Source organism: Podarcis cretensis (assembly GCF_951804945.1).
Source record: "Podarcis cretensis genome assembly, chromosome: 1".
NCBI lineage: Eukaryota > Metazoa > Chordata > Lepidosauria > Squamata > Lacertidae > Podarcis > Podarcis cretensis.
Window position 1 is genome coordinate 9,023,195 of NC_137170.1, and position 20,414 is coordinate 9,043,608.

Consider the following 20,414-nt stretch of genomic DNA (forward strand, 5'->3'; position numbering starts at 1 on the left):
GAAGGCAATCTGAAGGAGTAAGTCTGCCTGGTGATAACAGAGGCATGGAGACAGCTCCCTGGTTGGTCAAGCTCTCTCAAGGGAGTGATAATTAATGGCCTACTAACTGGAATGTGTTAATTCGTGTGTTCAGAGGTTCAGAGTTCTGTGTGTCAGTGTAGGAGTTGTGAGTCGTGTGAGAGAGAGCTAGCAAAAGATCCGTGTTCTGTTCCTGTAAACAGTCCACTGTATATAATAAACACCTAACTACAAGTTCCTGGTTCCTGCTTTATCTATCCTGTCTGCAGCCAAGTTGCCAATTGCTTCCGTGGATTCTGCGTGTACTCTGCTAGGTCTGGCTAAGGTCCTGCAACTAGTCAGAAAGTTGCGAAACACCAAATAGGTTTTGCCAATAGTTTTGCTGGCAAAATTAAGTGCCCTGGGTAATAACTGCAGAGCACTCACTTGAATGGGTGGCCTTCATCAGTTTTCTGCACAGCCTGTAGGACTGACTTGTAGATTCTGAAGCTGATGGTGGCGGAGAGAGCCGCTAGCGCCAGGTACGCAATCACGCTGACGACGCTGAACTGGGTCAGGGAGAAGAGCAACAGCAGGACACTCCCAAACATGATGCCTGTCTGCTTGATGTCACGCCAGTACAACAGGTCAATAGCTGGGAAGAGAAAATAGCGGGGCGGAGAGGGAAGGCAAATCGTTAAAACCAGACTCTGGAATGGTGACAACAAAGCCTGCCACTGCAAATACAAGAGTAATGAGCTCTTTGGCAAAGTTGCAACTGGAGTAAATAATTACAGTTGTGTAAACAGAGCCGAACAGCCCAGCCTAGCAAAGCCAGGCTGGCTAAGTCCATTGAAATTCATTCAGTGAGGTTTACTGGTTGCCAAAATGCCTTTAACCCAGGGGTCAGCAAGGTTTACCTTGAACAGGCCAGTTCATTCCAACGGAGATCCCTCCATGGGCTGGACTGAGTGATCATGCCCATGATTTCCGGCATCTGTGTCTGTGCAGACACGATTTTCACCATCTGCGCATGCAGAGACGTGATTTCCAGCGCCACAGAAGCGAGTCCCCCGCAGTGCGTGGGGACTCACCAAGTGAGTGGCTCGGTTCAGGGGCAGCTCGTGGGCTGGTTAAACGACCCCCGTGGGCCACTTGTGCCTACCCCTGCTTTAACCCTACCCCTGCTTTAACCCTTTGCCCTTATTGATGGGCTTAAGGTGCACTTGTTTTGCCAGGGTTAGGTGGTTAGTCTGATGTATTGGAGTGTTTCCAGCCAAGCTTGCTCTGGACAAGCGTCTCTATAGATAGGTATCCCACACACCCCTCCACACTTACACTTGTTCTGCTTGTGTGCAACTGCATATACGTGTCACACCGGGAAACAAATCAATAAATAGAATCCTCATCAAGAGAACTGGTGAGTCCAAAGAGGACGTCAGTGAGAGCGGAGGAAGCCCCAAAGAGACCAGGGGCGCAGTGGGGCTTTGTTTAGGCTGCTCAGCCTCCCTGTCTAGCAGCTGATATGTGGGGTATCCTCGAGACTCCAGCCAGACCCAGAGCTTCAACTCTAGATATTTTGGTCTGAATTGAAGAGAGAGCTGGAGAGCAGGGAAAATGTGGCTTTTTTTAAAGGGCGTTCCCCACTTGCCTACACAAACTACTTCTCTCTGTTCAGGGAACAAGCCCTTCTGCAACACAAATTACCAGCGGGAATATAACTCCAACATGCTTGGAGAACTGCTTACACTATAGCCCTGTCCCTATCCTGTAAGCTTAAGGCTAGTTACAACTGCTCTTGGACAATATTGGCAACTTTCGCGTGGGGGGGGGGGCAGCAACAGGTCTTGCCAGGGCTTTGCAGGGCTCATCACAAGCTGAGAGTTACAAAGTTCAGCCTTTCTCAGAGTTTTCCCCAAGCTATTAAGCACAAAATGGACATGTGAGTATCTGCTGAATGAGCTTTCGATTCCTAACCCCTTTTGATCCAAACAGACCCACAAGGTAGCATACGTGAATCTCGGGTAACTGTAAAAGTTTAAAACAAAAATCTAAAATATGCTCAAATCTCAATAACTATAAAATGTTGTTGCTGCTGCTTTTGTAATTTGTATTATTAATTTTAAAATGGAGCAAGAAGAGAAAGATTTAAAAGTCCTAGCAATACAAAAGTTTATTGTGAACCAATCTGTTGCAAATTAAATTAGAGCAACCCTTGTGAGTCTCCCCAGTGAATTCCACAATAAGAGAGCCACCACCAAACAACCCCTGCTCCTTGTAAGCCTCAGGTGGCAATTGAACAGTGAGTTTACTTAGGAATTACTCCTCCTCCTCCTCCTACTACTACTACTAATTTATATGTTGCCCATGTGACTGGGTTTCCCCAGCCACTCTGGGCGGCTTCCAGAAAATTATAAAACCACAGTAAAACATCACACATTTAAAATTTCCCAATGCAGGGCTGCCTTAAGAGGTCTTCTAAATAGGAGGTCATTCCACAGGGAGGGCGCCACCACCAAAAAGGCCCTGTGCCTGGTTCCCTGTAACGTCACTGCCAGAAGGCCCTCAGAGCTGGACCTCAGTGTCCAGGCTGAACAATGCAGGTGGAAAAGCTCTTTTGGGTATGGAATGATAGCACTGAAAATGACCTCAAAGGTGAACTAGTTCAGGGGTATGGAAACTTTTTCAGTCTGGAGGCCCCTTCTAACTAACCTCCTAGGGGACCATATGGCTGCGGTGAGTAGGGCCACGGGCAAAAGTGAGCAACAAATGTAAATGTTACTTTTGTACAACTGGCTAGTTTCTACAGGCCTTCACATACCCACACAGAGCAGACTGGTTTCTACATACTGGTACATAGACAAGCAAGAATCCAAGGGCACATTCCAGCCATGCAAAAACATTTGGGGACACTGAGCAGTGTGTCTTGGTGAATTCTGAGGACAGATGAAGAGCTGCATTCTTGGTCCAATGCAGGAAATCTACCACTCAGCTCACAAAAGCATCTCGAATAGCCCAGCTTTTAAACAACTGCCTACCCAGATGACACAGCAACGCACAGATCTTCCCACCACCCGCTGTCAGAATTCTTGGCTAATTATATAATGATCCGTTAGCATTTATTTTGACTCAGAAGCTCCCGTTTGTCATCTTGTCGTTGACACTTCCCCCTTTCTTCTGAAGATGCCTTCCCCTCTTTGAAGCGGGGGGAACATGGCGTGCGCTTGTTTGAAGGAAGAGAAGAAAGGGGTGACTGTTAATTCAGGTGCATCAGCAAAGATCCGAAAAGGAATCAAAACCTGTGGCTGGGAGGTGTATGCACAGGAGATTGGGAAAGAGAAGCTGCTGACAACATCTGCCAGCCAAATGAACGAATAATGAATAGCTTTTGTACGCCTCAAGCATCTATCCCCGTGTACGACTGAAGAACTTCTTATTGATGCTGGCAATTTCTCCATGTAAGGAGTTTGTTGTCATCTACCTTCTTTCATTATTATTTTTTGCCTCTTTTATTTCCTTAGTGTCTCTGACTCAGGGAAGACCAGCGGCGCCTAGAATTCCCCAGGGAAAATTTCCTAGTCATATTAAAGCTCTTTTCATCTTCCCCTGAAATCCCTCAGAGGTTTGTCCATGGAGGAAATGCCAAATTAGCCAAATTGGGTTTTGCTTTAGGAAAACATGGCAAAATTGAGTGCCAAACTCATGGTGTGGTAGCTGCTGCCACCCATGGAAAACCTGACTGGTCTTAAAACAGTTTTGTCTTACTTCGAAATTTCTCAAATGTTTCACTCCGAATTTGTTTCGGATTTGACTTCGGGTAAAACTTCCATGTCTAATCTAGTCAAAGTTCTATCACTGAATCCTTCAAGGCCAGGACCGTGAGGTCTTTACATGCTGATTCTTTATTATTATTATTTATTGAATATATGCAGTGCCCTATACCTGGGGGTCTCAGGGCAGTTCACAGAATAAAAACTCTGTAGAGCTGCAGAATTCAGCCGATTAATTCATTGGGAACATTTTGATGGACCAAAACCCTAATCAGTTAGCAGAATTTTAAAATGCACACATTTGTAATAACTGCAGATTGGAAACTTTTTATGTAGCTCCTTCAGAAATATAAGAAGAGGTGGCTTGTAAGGATAAACATGCACAGAGTGGCTGGGGAGACACAGCCAGATGGGTGGGGTATTATATTATTATTATTATTATTATTATTATTATTATTATTATTATTATTATTTCCCCACCCCGTCAATGCTACTCCTTTCTCCTCCACGAAGCATCCTGATTTTGTAAGCAATCTTTCCTCATTCGCTCATTTGAATTGTGCTGAGCCCTGACCTGGTACCAGACACCGAGTCCTCCGAGGATGGACCAGACACTCTGCAGGCTGAGGACCGTGCAGAGCAGGCAGCGTCCCCAGGAAGCACAGCTGAGGATCTGCTTGAGGGACCCTCTGGAGGGAGACCTATTGAAGTACATCTTGAGCTGTCAGGGGAAGGAGATGGGGCCACCCCCAGCCCTTGAGAAAGCTGGTGCCGAAAGCTCCCGGTCGAAGTGACAGCAGCTTGTGTCTACAGATCTGGAGTTGCCATGCAGCCACTGAGAAATAAACATGCAACCATTGGAAATGCAAAACAGCTGCTCACTGGATAAAGGTAAAGGTAAAGGGACCCCTGACCATTAGGTCCAGTCATAGCTGACTCTGGGGTTGCAGCGCTCATCTCGCTTTATTGGCCGAGGGAGCCGGCGTACAGCTTCCAGGTCATGTGGCCAGCATGACTAAGCCGCTTCTGGCGAACCAGAGCAGCGCACGGAAACACTGTTTACCTTCCCGCCAGAAGGTTATCTACTTGCACTTTGACGTGCTTTCGAACTGCTAAGTTGGCAGGAGCAGGGACTGTGCTACGAGAGCTCACCCTGTCACAGGGATTCGAACCACCGACCTTCTGATCGGCAAGTCCTAGGCTCTGTGGTTTAACCCACAACACCATCCGCTCACTGGATACAGCATCTTAATCTAAGGATGTGGGTTTGAGTCCCTCATAGGGCAAAAGATTCCTTTGGGCAAAAGATGACCCTTGTGGTCCTTTCCAATTCTATGATTCTCTGCTTAAGCCAGAGACTTTAAAAAAAATCAAAGCTGAAAAGCTTTTGTGACCAACCTCTGCAGTAACCAAGAACTGTCCAGGGTCCTGAATCTGAAGACAGACCTGCTCCCCGTTACTCACTACAACATTCTGTTGCCTGCTCTTGGTTGTTTTCTGCTCTGAGCTGGTCCTCCAGATGGTTACCAACACCCTTGCCAGGAGGAGGCCTGCAGCTCACAGGGAAAACATGTGTCTTGCATGCAAAGGATCCAAGGCATCACTGTGAGAACAGAATTCTGGATGAGATGGGCCACTGGTCTGATCCAGTGAACTCTTCTTATGTTCATGTTGAGTATCTGGCATTCCTAAATGCAGCTGGGAAATACTCCTGTCTGAACCCCTAAAGATCTGCTACTTGTCAGGGCAGATGCTTCTGAGCTAGATCAACCACAGCCTGACGTACGATATATGTTTCTGTTGGCTTTCAACCCAGAAGAGAGGCGGTGGGAAGCCCCATTGCACCAGCAGAAGTCCAGGCATGGCCTTCTAAGGGAAGTGAATCGCATTCCCAGTGAGCCACTATGCAAGATCCACAGTGGATTTACGGTTCTTTTCTTAAGGCGGACGGAAATCTCTGCTCAGGAGAAATAAATGAAAGCGCTTACTTATGGACGTAACCGTTACTGATAGGGATTCGTTTTTTGACAGCACTACTGGAAAACAAGGGAAAGGGCTGGCTCGTTAGGAGATTGATCCTGCACAAACAAGCAGAGTCATCACCTGGCAAAAGCTGTAAACCAAGGGGTGGCAGCGGCTCTGAGGCCAAAACGGCTGCAGCTCAGTGTTGGAGCGTCTGTTTTGCATGCAGAAGGGCCCTGGGTCAAATGCTGGCATCTCCAGGTGGGGCTGGGAATGTCCGCTGTCTGTAAACTTGGAAAGGTGCTGCCAGTCAGTGTACACATTACTGAGCTAAATGGCCCAATGGTCTAACTCTATATACAGTGGGTTACATACGCTTCAGGTTGCAGACACTTCAGGTTACAGACTCCGCTAACCCAGAAATAGTACCTCGGGTTAAAAACTTTGCTTCAGGATGAGAACAGAAATTGCGCGGCGGCAGCACGGCAGCAGCAAGAGGTCCCATTAGCTAAAGTGGTGCTTCAGGTTAAGAACAGTTTCAGGTTAAGAATGGGCCTCTGGAACAAATTAAGTACCATGGTACCTCGGGTTAAATACTTAATTCGTTCCAGAGGTCTGTTCTTAACCTGAAACTGTTCTTAACCTGAAGACCACTTTAGCTAATGGGGCCTCCTGCTGCCACCACCACACAATTCCTGTTCTCATTCTGAAGCAAAGTTCTTAACCTGAAGCACTATTTCTGGGTTAGCGGAGTCTGTAACCTGAAGCGTCTGTAACCTGAAGCATATGTAACCCGAGGTACCACTGTACTTAACCCGAGGTACCACTGTAAAGAGATTCCCTGTCTTCCAATGCAACAGTGTCTCGTCGCTCACTGTCATGGCCATTATCCACCAGCAAAATATGAGGCAACTTGAATTCACATCTGAAAATTGGCACAGATCACATTAAAAATGCCTCTTATCTTTTTTTTTTTAAAAATATTTTATTAAGGATTTTCTTGTTTTACAGAAGTAAGTGTAATGCCTCGTATTTTTTTTCCATGTAACATTTTTACAAATCCGTTTCATTTGTTGAGGCATTAGGGGGAGAAGAAAAAAGAAAAAGAAAGAAAAAAGAAAGGGGGGGTGGAGGGAGGGAAGATGGATGGGGTTGGGGTCGGGTGGCGATGTTTCTATTATGCTTAATGTATGTAGAGTTTGGTGTCAGCGTTGCTTGTGTTCCTTTGGTGGTGAGAGAGGTTGGGGTTGGCCTAGGATGTGATTGATTGTTTGTTTGTGATTGGCTGTGGTGATCTTTGTTTTCGTGTGTGAGTGGGTGTTTTGGATCAGGTTAGCCATATTGATTTGTATGCTGTTGGTGGATTATAGTCATTGTCTTGTTGGGCTGTGTACGTGATAAAGGGGAGCCATACTGGGGTGAAGGCGCCTTCTTCTGTTTGTCCCCGTGTCAGTTTCAGTTTATTAGTTAATTTTTCTAGTAGGGCTGTTTATCTCATTTCCTTGATGCATATTATATGCCAGGCAGTGTTTCTTTTCTGGAACTTTCTAACAATGTCTACTAACAAGTAAAAAAATAATAATTTGCAAAACAAATAATTTGAAGACAACACTGAAGCAAAGAATAAATAAAAAATCTTTAAATAGCACCAGTCAAGGGGGTAGATGAAGTGTTAGGGCAGGGAAACTGCAGAGACACCATTTGATTTATATGCATCAGTCTTCGATGCAGGAGATTTTGGAAGGAGAAAACTGCATGAACCTGGTCCCCCCCCCCCACTTTCAGGAGGGCATCTGAAGAAAGGGGCCAAAATATGAAGTTCAAATAGTAATTTACAAATTTCCTACTCTCAAGTCATTGGGTCTGGACAGCATACACCAGAAAGGTTTTTAAGAGCTCAGGTGCGAAATTATTTATTTCTGAACTAGAATATGCAAGTAGTCACTTAAAAACATTTTTTAAAAGAGAAACCTAAGAGGAGCCAGCAAATTACACACAGCATTTAAGCTACCTTCTCTTGCAGGGAAATGAGTAGAAAGCAATATTAAAGGTAAAGAAGAATGAACCTCTCTTTTTTGTTAACTTATTTATGGATACTTACTCACAGATATATAAAAAGACATACCCAATAAAAAGTATCTTCTTACAATATACTAAGATAAAACTTAGTTTAAAAAAGAACAAAGTCAGAAAGAAAAAAAGGCAAGAAAATGACAGAACTTTAAAAAGGGAAAGGGAGAGAAAAAGGAAAGAAGGGAAAAGCTAAAGATAGAATAGAGCAAAAGGACTTTCAGTTCTTTGTCCTGCAGCTATATATAATATTCATTCCTTAAAATCCAACCCTTCTATCTTCTATAAACCAGTATTTTTTCAATCTTCAAATCCCGCTATTACAAGTTCATTTTCTCTTTCACGCATAATCCATAAGAAATTTTCAATCCTTAACAAATGTCAGTAAGGATTTTTCTCTAATTAAACATGTCTCTAATGCAAGAAGAACAAGCCTTGCTGTGAAAGAAGCAGCATGGCTTCTGCAATGAGAGGCAACACTTCACCAACCCTTTGGCATTCATTCAGCATCAACATAGGGGTAATGTGGTAAAAAGGTAAAGGTAAAGGTACCCCTGCCCGTACGGGCCAGTCTTGACAGACTCTGGGGTTGTGCGCCCATCTCACTTAAGAGGCCAGGGGCCAGCGCTGTCTGGAGACACTTCCGGGTCACGTGGCCAGCGTGACATCGCTGCTCTGGCCAGAGCCAGAGCCAGAGCCAGAGCCGCACACGGAAACGCCGTTTACCTTCCCGCTGGTAAGCGGTCCCTATTTATCTACTTGCACCTGGAGGTGCTTTCGAACTGCTAGGTTGGCAGGCGCTGGGACCGAGCAGCGGGAGCGCACCCCGCCGCAGGGATTCGAACCGCCGACCTTTCGATCGGCAAGCCCTAGGCGCTGAGGCTTTAACCCACAGCGCCACCTGCGTCCCTGTAATGTGGTAGAAATGTGCTTTAAATATGTGGTGTGTTCCACAACTAGTTCAACGAGAACATCAATGTTAAGAAGAGACAACTACACAAAGGTCCAGTTCTATGCTATGGCTTGCCAGAAAAGGAATGTACAATAAAACTGCAGGTATCATAAAAGTTATTACCATAGCTATGTTTGCAGCATTATGCATTGTTCTTAGTAACGCAATCTTGAAAACAGCATCATAGAGAAAGTTGTGAAGAAAATGATCAGGGGATTGGAGAAATTTATCTGTGAGGACAGGTTAAAGAATTTAGGACTTCTGAATTGGATGAAAGGATGGCGAAAGGAAGGATTATGAGGGAGGTTTATAAAATTATTCAGGGTCTGGAGAAGGTAGATAGAGAGAAGATTTTCTCCCTTTTTTGTAAGAGTAGAAATTGGGATTTATCCAGTGATGTAGACTGGTAGTGTTGGGATGTGGCAGAAGACAGCACCTTCCTAATCCAAATGCATAATTGACCTATGAAATTTGCTGCCACAAATTGGGGCAATGGCACTGTGTTACAAGACCTTAAATGAGGATTAGATGGCCCTCAACATAGGACGTGTGGAATTTTTCAGCTTTCAACTTCCAAAAACGAGGGGTGCTAAAAAGTTGCAACTTGGCAATTCAAAAGATATTTAAGTTAAATTAATACAATTTAGTTTTGCTTGGTAAATTAAATGTATATAAAATTGCATAGCGATCCTTTAAAAACTATTGCCAAGTACTTGCAGTTATATTATCATATTTATTATTACTATTAATATTACTATTATTTATCATTATTTATCATTTTCAGAAAGTAAAATTAAAAATACTTGGTTTTTTTTCTAAAAGCAGCTTCATCAAATGTAGACTTACCAAGCCCAATCACAAAAATAACAGATTTGAATTCTTCACACCCAAAAATGTATTTTAAAGACCCCTCACTGAAGAAATGTGAGGAAATGAAGTTTCCTTTCCCTAAAATGATACAGCATATGCCAGGGGTGGGAACGCTTTTCAGCCCAGTAGCTTCACTCCCTTCTGAGCAACCATGTGATGGGCACATGGCAGTGGTGGGCGGGGCCAGAGGCAAGGGACCCTGGAGAGAAGGGGCGTGGCCTTGGAGCATCCCACAAGTCAGACAGAGAGGACCACAGGGCTGCATTTTGCCCCTGACCCTGAGGTCCCCACCTCTGACATAAGCTGTGATTGCTAAATGAACCATGTTAGGAGGCAGTATATATATATATATTTCTCCCTATATGAATATCACCTCCTGTGCTGCCTTCAAGCCCTTTCCTTAACAGCACTCTTGGAAATAAGATTCAGGATCAGACAGACTCTTTGACTCATCCATCAGGATTTTCTGTACATGTGCTTAGCAATAGCAAAAAGCCTTGTTTTAGACCAGTGTTGTGGTGCCAGAACTGATTTACTTCACAGGAGACTCTGACACCTGAAAAAAACCCACACTTTTAAGTACCTGTATTGGTACTGACACACAGTCAACATTGTTGTTGTTTCCCCACCCTACCCCCAACCTTCATTGGCAAAATCTACACTGTAAGCTCCATGGGGCAGAGACCTGCCCGTTTGCTTTCTGCTATTGATATGTACATTGATGGCACTACATAGCCAAATCACTTTCCTCATCCTGAACTCGTCCAGTCTCTTGCAACACATGAGGTGAAGGATCATCATATTACCAGGTACCAGGCGCCATACTATATACTTCGGAAAAAAGTCTAATTTCTACAGTACCCACAATCCTTCACCTAAAATGAGGAATTGTTAATCATTCTGATGAGGAATCGGCCATTTTAAACACATCACAAGCACAAAAGAACCTGGTGCTCTTAGAAAGGCAATGGGTTGGATCCCAAAGGCTACTACAAAGGGTTTCATATGTTGGAGAAAGAATACAATATACAAACGCTGCCCTCCCTCCTGGGGAACATTTAGACATCATGCCAAACCATGGTTTCTAAAACCATAGTTTGGAGTTATGCTTGAATCTACATCCACATACAGTGGTACCTCGGTTTAAGAACAGCCCTGTTTACGAACAATAATGGCACCTCGGTTTACAGACGCTTCAGATTACAGACACTTCAGGTTACAGACTCCGGTAACCCATAAATAGTACCTCGGGTTAAGAACTTTGATTCAGGATGAGAACAGAAATCGTGCTCTGGCGGCGCGGTGGCAGTGGGAGGCCCCATTATCTAAAGTGGTACCTCAGGTTAAGAACAGTTTCAGGTTAAGAATGGACCTCCAGAATGAATTAAGTTCTTAACCCGAGGTACCACTGTATTCTGTTTACGAACTCCGCAAAACCGGAAGTAGTGTCCCGGTTTGCGAACTTTATCTCGGTCTAAGAACGGAATCCGAACGGTGGAAGGGCACTGGCTGCAGGAGGCCTCATTAGGGAAAGCGTGCCACGGTTTAAGAACAGTTTCGGTTTAAGAACGGACTTCCAGAACGGATTAAGTTTGTAAACCGAGGTACCACTATATATAAACCATGGCTTGGGAGGGCTGCCACCCAAGAAATTAAACCATGGTTTGAAGCTGGTTTTCAAACCCAGTTTAAGTGGGATTTGCTGTTATGTCTGAATCCACAAACCATTAGGAAGCCACAGAACTATGGCTTCTCTTCATGAGGCTGTTGTGTCATGCAGATGGGGAATTGTTCTGCCTTAAGAGGCTGCAGTCGCACCATGGAGACAAGGCTGAACTTACGAACCTGAGCGCTGAGCCGAAGGAAAATGATAGCAAACGAACAAAACTCTGCTCTGCCTAATGTACAGCAGGAAGGTCAAACCATTGTGTGGGCTCTTCAACTGTGGTTAACAAAAACCACAGTTTGAGGTGGAGCTTGAACTGTGTAGGGGAGTTTTAATAATGGTCATTTTATCTTTTATAAACAGCTGCCTACTATTTCTAGAGGAGGGTGAGTTAATACACCTACATTTTAACAATCTCTCTCAACAAGCAAGGAAGATGGAACTTAGCCCATCTATAGATGGATACCTATAGGAAGGAATGGGGAAAATGGCCGACTTGTCTACTTAGAAACTTAGTTTGAGGCACAGCAGGAATTTCACAGAGGGCCTAGAAACAGGCCAAACACAGGGCACAGAAGAAGAGCTGCTACAAACCAAGAAAACTGTGCTGGAAAGTTCTGGCAACACAGCCCACAAGGCAGAGGAGCAATTGACTAACAATAAGGTAACAAAATGTAGGGTTCTGCACTTAGGCACATGTAGGGTTCTGCACTTAAGCAGGAAGAACCAAGATGAACAAATATAAGATGGGGGACACCTGGCTTGCCAGTAGTACATGTGAAAAGAATGTAGGGGTCTTAATAGACCACAAGCTTAACATGAGTCAACAGTGTGATGCAGCAGCAAAAAAAGCAAAAGCTATTCTAGGCTGCATGGTGTCCTGATTTAGGGAAATAATAGTACCGCTCTATTCTGTCATGGTCAGATCAAACTTGGAATACTGTGTCCAGTTCTTTAAGAAGGCTACTGCCAAACTGGAACATGTGCAGAGGAGGGCGACCAAGATGATCAAGGGTCTGGAAAACAAGCCTTATGAAGAATAGTTGAGGGAGTTAGGTATGGAATTTAGCCAGGAAAAGAGGAGACTGAGAGGAGATAGGACAGCCAACCACAAACTTCAGCTTTTCTCATGGATTCAAGTCACAAGAAAGGAGATTCTGAATAAATACCAGGAAGAGTTTTCTGGTGGTAAGAGCTGTTCGACAGTGGAATGGACTCCTTTAGAAGGTGGTGGACTCTCCTTCCTTGGAGATTTTTAAGCAGAGGTTGGATGGTCATCTATCATGGATGCTTTAGCTGAGATTCCTGCATTGCTGGGGGTCGAACTAGATGACCCCCGGGGTTCCTTCCAACTATGATTCTATGAACAGCAACCATAAACACATTTACCGTATTTACTTGAATGTAATGTGCACCTTTTCGGCCATGAAATCAGTCTAATCCTCTTTTAAAGCCACCCAGGTTGGTGGCCACCACTGCCTGCTGTGGGAGGGAGTGCCACAGTTTAACTATGAGCTATGTTTATGCAAGGGGACGCAGGTGGCGCTGTGGGTTAAAGCCTCAGCGCCTAGGACTTGCCGATCGAAAGGTCGGCGGTTCGAATCCCTGCGGCGGGGTGCGCTCCCGCTGCTCGGTCCCAGCGCCTGCCAACCTAGCAGTTCGAAAGCACCTCCGGGTGCAAGTAGATAAATAGGGACCCCTTACCAGCGGGAAGGTAAACGGCGTTTCCGTGTGCGACTCTGGCTCACCAGAGCAGCGATGTCACGCTGGCCACGTGACCCGGAAGTGTCTCCGGACAGCGCTGGCCCCTGGCCTCTTAAGTGAGATGGGCGCACAACCCCAGAGTCTGTCAAGACTGGCCCGTACGGGCAGGGGTACCTTTACCTTTACCTATGTTTATGCAAGAAAGGGATGGGGAACACATGGTCCTCCAGTTGCTTCTGGATTCCCACCAGTAATATTAATACAGGCCAGGTGTGAGGAACCTGGTGCCCTCCATCTCTTTCTGAACTGCCACTCCTTATTGAACATATTTTGTTGTGCTGATGGGAGAGCCAAGAACATCTGGAGGGCCACAGGTGGGGATGAGTGGAGCTGTCATTTTCAGCTTCTCCTTTTTCCAACCTTCAGGTCTGTTCTCCACATTAGTTTGTGAATCTTGCTTGAAAAATGCCCTTGTGAAGATCCATCAGCATTTCAATGTGAATTTCTCCTCTGCGCATGTTTGTATGCAAATCTGCCTAACATATACTTTTTGGCAGAGCAATTTCTCCTAATATGATGCAGTATTGCATGCTGTTTTTCACAGATATGTGCATGTATGCACAACCTCCCCTATTACTTGGCTGGAGAAACACACTGCAAAAATTCAGGGTGGAAAAAAAAGAACCCTGGCTGTGCTTTGTATCTCGTACTGCTTCAAAATTTTTGAATTAGGTAGGATTGCAAGGGGAATCGACTCTCTCCCCCTTCTATAGCCTCAGGTTCCCCATCCATGCTCCATGCCCACAAACCCACCAGAAGAAATCTGGTTTGCAGAGTGAAGAAAAGGAGCATCATAACTCGACAAAGGTAAAAATAAAAGCCTCTCTGCGCATTACATTTTTTAGGTGAATGTAACTTATGAATTGCGCTGCAAGGTGTTGCAAATCATGTTATCAAACAGGCACATTTGCAAGAAAGCCAGGATTGGCCCCCTGTTGAGGTGCGCTTTTATGGCAAACCATCTTGACTGTGAGCCCTGGAAGACCAGCTCCCTGACTTACAGGCCTTTCCGCCCTACCTGGCCTGGGAGGGTGGGGTCCGGACTGACTCCAGCTACAAAAGCCAAGGCTGTTGAAGAGGCCAGAGACCATCTTGGCTGCCTCCTAGTGCAGACCCAGGTCACTGAGCCTGAGCTTCCACAGCCGCCAGACGCCATGAGCCGCCATTGGCAGGATGGGCAGCAAAGTTAACAAAGGAAAAGAATTATCTTAAGCATTTCGAAAGAAAACATTGCTAAGGTCAAATATAACATGCACATTTGAAACAGAATAATTAGCAAGAGAATAAAATAGGATCATAAGCACAGAACATATCTATTGCTGTTGCTGCGTTAAATGTGCATTCTGTTGTTGACCTCCTTTGTAACATTTTGAAATCTTCAAGACAATATTTTAGTTTCCTGATAATTAAGTTGCTTTATATCTGACTTTCTTCAGGAATGTTTTATTCTGGATCGCTTTATTTGATGTTTTAATGTAGGTTGTACACTGCTTTAATGTATTTTTTCTTAAAAATATAAATCAGTAGAGAAATGAAATGAAGAAGAATAGTAGGTAGAAGAAGAAACTCAGATTTGTTTCTGTGGGAATATGTGAAACAGCCCTCTAATCCCCCCTGAATTTTGAAGCTCACTGTAGATTTCTGCCATGGTGTTCTTCAGCCAATTTCAATCACCACATGATGTTTACAAAAAGCATGTGGTAAGGCTGGGCATTCCAAAGCTCGTTTAGTTGATCAGCTTTTGCCTGAAACCTTTGCATACGAAAATGCTGCTATGATTGAGAAGCCTAGTTTGCTTGTCATTTTTAAACCCACAATATTTTTCGCTCAGTCCATATATTCATCCACCTCTCAAGGCACCATTCTATTTCCCTTTCAATCTAATCCCAGCATCCGTGTCTAATTCCCTCTATGATTTTCACACATTTCTATTAAATGACCAAAGACAAGGGAAAATGTCTAGACTTTCTTAGGAAATCAAAATTTCTTTTTTTCCTCCCCCCCCCCCAATGGTGATCTATATTCCCCCCTCCAATATTACAACTCACGAGTATGGCTTTTAGAGTGTTACACCTGCAGATTACATGGCTTATTCAGAAATAATTTTATCACACTTGCCCTACCTGCAATAAGCAAATACTGAGGATTTGTTCCAGCTCTGTAGATTTCTAGTGCAATATGGGCTGTGGTGTTCCAGTCTATTTTAAGCAATATTTGCTATTGATTTCAAAACAGATGAGGTGGAAATAAATGACAACATATGACATCTATAGCGGTAGATTATTATTTTTTTAAAAAAAGAGAGACATGTTTTCTACAAACAACCCGCAAATTTTACTTTATGACTGCAATCCTATACACTTACGTGGGAGTAAACCTCATTGACTTCAACAGGGCTTACTTCTGAACAGATATGCACAGCATTGTGTCATGTGAAGGTTAATTCAACAGCTTCACTTAGCAAACACGTCTTTCCCCAAAAAAGTTAGTGGATGGAATCTTCTATCTTACAATTCATCAGAATAATAATAATAATAATAATAATAATAATACCGGGGTAATTTCATTCCTGCAAACACATCTGTCTTTTTGAAATCCTAGCCTTCAAATCTTCTTACAAGATCAGATGATACTATAGACCATTTGATAAATGGTAGGAACATCTATTTTACATTCTATACAGAAGCATTGTTTTGAAAAACCCATTTGGAATCTTTGAGCCAGATTCCATTAAGGAATTTCAATTTCAACACACCCTGTTCATATCTCAATCGTCAAAACAACAACATCCCAATTCAACAAAGGACTGTCAAATCACATTTGAGTTAACAAGGCGGTCTGTTTTCTTTTTTTTGCAGTGTTCTGAAATTACATCTGAATAGACACACGTACACACACACACACACACACACACACACACACACACACAGGCCCTTTCAGTTAGACACAGCTTGAATGTAAAAACCTCACACTCCAGGGGAACACAAACAATGCTGTTTCTACACTGATGGGGAAGAGGTGCCTTGGCAAAACGAAGGAGCATTTCAAAATGAAAAAAGGCGACAAAAGAAAAGGTTGGTAAAATGCGTAACAGATCGCCGTGCAGGGAAACAGAGTTGTTTCTCCCACCACAACAAAGGAAGGTTGCAAAGAGCCGCAAAGTCTGCATAAAAATGGCTGAAAAGCAGTGCTAAGGCAAGGAGAAGGTAGGTTGCCACACCCAGTGGGACAGCGTTCAAAATAAATCTCTTGTGACGGAAAGGTAGCACCTTATTCGCTTGCCTTCCTCTCCTCAACAGATGACCACGACCGTGAACTACTTTGGGAATATGATGGGCTTTAAATAAAAACAATAGGTAATGGTTTATTTCAGCGGCACACTGAGATTTCGAAAAGCCCAAGTCCTTGGCTGTGGGAAAAACCAAAGTTAGGTGATAGGAAAAGGCGGTAAGATGGCTTGAGCAAGGGGCTCTCAAGACCAAGTTGAACTGCCGCCCGAGTTGCAATGGTCTCACCAGAGCTTTCACAATGGGTGTGTCCCTTGGCAAAAGCAAAACAAAACCGATGCACTAAGCTCTTTCCAAAACACAACCACCACAGAGCAGCCGAAACCGGAGACAGAAACATCCCCCCCCTCCAGGTTCCTGATCGCCTGTCCCAATCACTTGGCTGAGCGATCGCGCTAATTTAAGGGCAGCCGTACTCAAAACCCAGCAATAGGCAAGACAAACCTTCTCAGCGAGAAGGACAGCTGATGTTGCATTTAGAATATAATAATAATAATAATAATAATAATAATAATAATAATAATAATGGAAACACATGGGAGTGGGGAATAAAAGACCCTGTTAAAAGACCACCACCAGCCTGGGATGCCTCTCTCGTTTCTGTTCTCAAGACAGCAGTAATGCCAAACAGAAATGTGTAGAAAACATTAAAAGCATGCAAGGGCCCTGGAGATGTTGATGGTAAAGAAGCAGCCGTAGTAATAATAATAACGGGATGCAAAACACACGCATACTCTCCGCGACAAGTCTCCCCCATGCAATCTTTTTCAGGCATGCAAGGAGGAAGGAAAAGAACCGGAGCAGAAGAATTGTGTAAAAATATACCCTGGCCTTTCCAATTGCTCCAGAGGCATTCCATCTTCGTAGAATCGGCGCTGGCTTGCATCTTGCTTGGGGAGAGGATGCGAACGGCTGGGTACCTTTCCTTCGGCTCAGAGTCAGGTGCTGCCTTTTCCTACCACTCAAGCATTCCAAGGCAGGAAGAGGTGAGTGGGTTTCGGCACAGCTGCCGCTGCTGCTGCCACTGCTTCTCTCTCTCTCTCTCTGTCTCTCTCTCTGTCTCCCTCTCCCCCCCCCTTGCACTGGCTACGGAGGGATGCTGTTAAGCAGAACAGAGGAAGATGGGGGGAGGGCACAGTGTAAGCGCTGCAGTCGCCACTGCAGCAAATCAGCAAAAAGGATGCTGCGATTGCCCTGGGGACCAGTCTCTTTTGTAAAAAAAAAAGGGGGGGGGAGGAGAAAAAGATGCTGCAGTTGCTTTGCAAGTAATAGTAAGGATGGTGGTTTATTTTTATTTTTTATTTTATTTTTTGTAAGAGGAGACGCTTAATGATGTTAAGCCGGCGGAACGGTTAACCAAACCTGACAGCGAAGGAACAAAAACAAATTGGGTGTGGATGGGAAAAGGGGGAGAAGAGGGAGAAATGGTGGGGAGGGGGAGAGGGCGAGAGAGAGAGAATAAGGGTGTGGCTTGCTATGTGTTTGCAGCCAGCAGACACTCGGCCTCTTCCAGAAATTTCTTGATAATTTCAAGAAATCCAGTGTTTTTCTTGGGATTTGTATGGCAAAGGCTGCCGATTCTGCCTCTCCTCTCCAGCCCATCTGGTCTCTCCGAATCCTGCTTTCCCAGACATATATGCCAACACCACCACTGAACGGCAGGGTAGGAAGCAGAGATCAAGATCCAGCACTAAATCACAAATTGTGCTTTACTGTGCATGACAGAGAGTCTTGGGTTGCATCTGTCATGCTCAAGGGGACCCTTCTAGTATAATCCATACTGGGGATATGTATGTAAAACCAGCAAAATTAGGAAACTGCCACTATCCAACAGACCTCACACAACTAGGCACAGAGGTAAATAGAGGTTTGGTTTTCCATGCAAACATAGCTAATTCGCACTTTTTGAATCAATATGCAAACCAAAACACAGGGTCATGGTTCGAAATTTGCACTATTCCGAATTTTGCAACACCAAGTAATGTGTGCAAAAATGCACATATTAAAGAAAACAGCGTATAAAATACATTTCATTAGGGGTAATAGCTTGCAAAAAAAAATCTGTACAGCAGGCAAAACTGCACACAAACGTGCGTATAAGGAGAGGTCTGCACTATGGCGCTAAATAATTTTTGAGGACCTTTTCGAATGAAATCACAACCTGATGCAGAAATGTGGAAAGCCAAGCTTCAGAATGGAAAAGTGAGACACTGACAGAAATCGACAGGATCACCCAGAATCACCCACACAGCCACAGCTCAAATCTCTCTCATGTTAGGCACCGGTAGTGTGCTCCAGAAGTTAGCTAGACTATTGGGTTTCAGGACCACTTCACAGGCCCTTCTCTGACAAGGAGATTTCTCCCATGCCACCTAATACACAGATGGCAATCTGGGTACCCATAAGTAACATCTGGCTTTCTCCATCCCCTTCTGTGTTTGGGTAGAAGAGAAAGGTTCCCCTTCTAAACCAGAGGCTCCCCCAGAGGCATCTTCACTGGGGAGCTGAGGTATCATTGGGATATAAGCTTCTCTTAAACCAAGGTACCACAGTATTAAAAACACAATAAAACATTAAATATTAAAAACTTCCCTAAACAGGGCTGCCATCAGATGTCTTCTAAAAGTCAGATAGTTGTCTATTTCCTTGACATCTGAAGGGAGGGCGTTTCACAGGGCAGGCACCACCACCGAGAAGGCCCTCTGCCTGGTTCCCTGTAACCTCTCAGTGAGGGAACCGCCAGAAGGCCCTTGGAGCTGGACCTCAGTGTATAGGCTGAGCGATGGGGGTGGAGACACTCCTTCAGATATACTGGACCGAGGCCGTTTAGGGCTTTAAAGGTCAGCACCAACACTTAATTGTGCTCAGAAACGTTCTTTTGGAAACCAGACCTCTAACACGGCTTCTGGTTGGCTGCAGGAGCTTCCTGTAGCCAACTGGAAACAACACCTTGGTTTCCAAATGTTTTGGAAGTCGAACGGACTTCCAGAACAGATTCTGTTTGACTTCCAAGGTGCCGCTGTACATAACAAAAATAAAAACAAGAACAGCTCAATAATTCCCCCACTCCCCAACACATTTTAAAAGGGCATTGGATGTCAATCAGCCAAAAGACCTGGTTGAAGAGGAACATAATGATGGTGCCAGCCGAACCTCCTTAGGGAGAGGATTTCACACACAGGGAGCCACTGCAGGAAGGCCCTGCTCTCATGTTGCCTCTCTCTGGACCGCTCACGGAGGAGGCACTTGAAGAAGGGCTTCCAAGAACGATCTCAGGGTCTGGGTAGGTTCATATGGAGAGAGGCGGACCTTGAGGTTCTTGGGCTTACTCCCAGGTGAGGTTAGGATCACAGCCTTAGTCCTCATTCCCCACTTTAAGGAAGCTCTGAGTAGATGGAAGGGCATTTGCCCAAAATCTTCTTTTCCCCACCCCAACCGCTCTTCTCTCTCACTGTCTATTTTAGATTGTAATCTCCTTGACAGCAGGGGCCTGTCAGTATGGCACAAAGCACAATGACAGTGTGTGGTGGAAATAACAACAACAACAAAATTAGAAAAAGGCTATCAGTGACGTAGGGAGTGAATGCTGCGTGCTTTTCGCTCTGTGTACACTTCCAGTTGAGTGTATGGGTGCCTCCAGACCGGCATTCCTTTGCAGAAAAGATTCAAGTACATGGCATAGATTTAGTTTTGTGTAGATTAAAGCACTATTTCCCCCTAGCGCAACAAATCCACTTTAAAAAAAGAAACAGGCTTTTGTTCTGGTTAGGAAAGTTGAAGGAAAACGCACTGGGAAGTGCAGAATAAGCGACTGATGAAGATTTGCAAACATCCCACAAGCAAATTAGTATGAATGCGGGATGAATGCTTATTGGCATTTACTGTCCCTGCAAACAAACCAAAAAGGCTCGATGAAGACTTTCGTCGTTCCAGCCCGATGGGGTTCTTTTTGGTAGGATTTTTCTGTAACTTGCCATTGACACAACAGTAGACCACAAGTGGTAGATTTTATACTGGACACACCACCCCACTTTATTAGTTGTTTTGCAATGCCTCCCCAATGTTTCCGCGTTGCT

At 44.5% G+C, this 20,414-nt stretch overlaps 1 protein-coding gene across 4 annotated transcripts in view; it reads right to left on the minus strand.

The window, feature by feature from the left end:
- RTN1 (reticulon 1) overlaps window positions 1-20,414 on the minus strand; it is a 142,308-nt gene that overhangs the window by 12,511 nt on the left and 109,383 nt on the right. For 3 of the 4 annotated variants that reach the window (XM_079991584.1, XM_079991583.1, XM_079991585.1), the window contains exon 4: window positions 445-652. In XM_079991584.1, the coding sequence (XP_079847710.1) occupies window positions 445-652 (208 nt within the window). Of the gene's footprint in view, window positions 1-444; window positions 653-17,163; window positions 17,392-20,414 lie in introns of those variants that run through there. The other variant, XM_079991586.1, reaches the window with a different exon arrangement.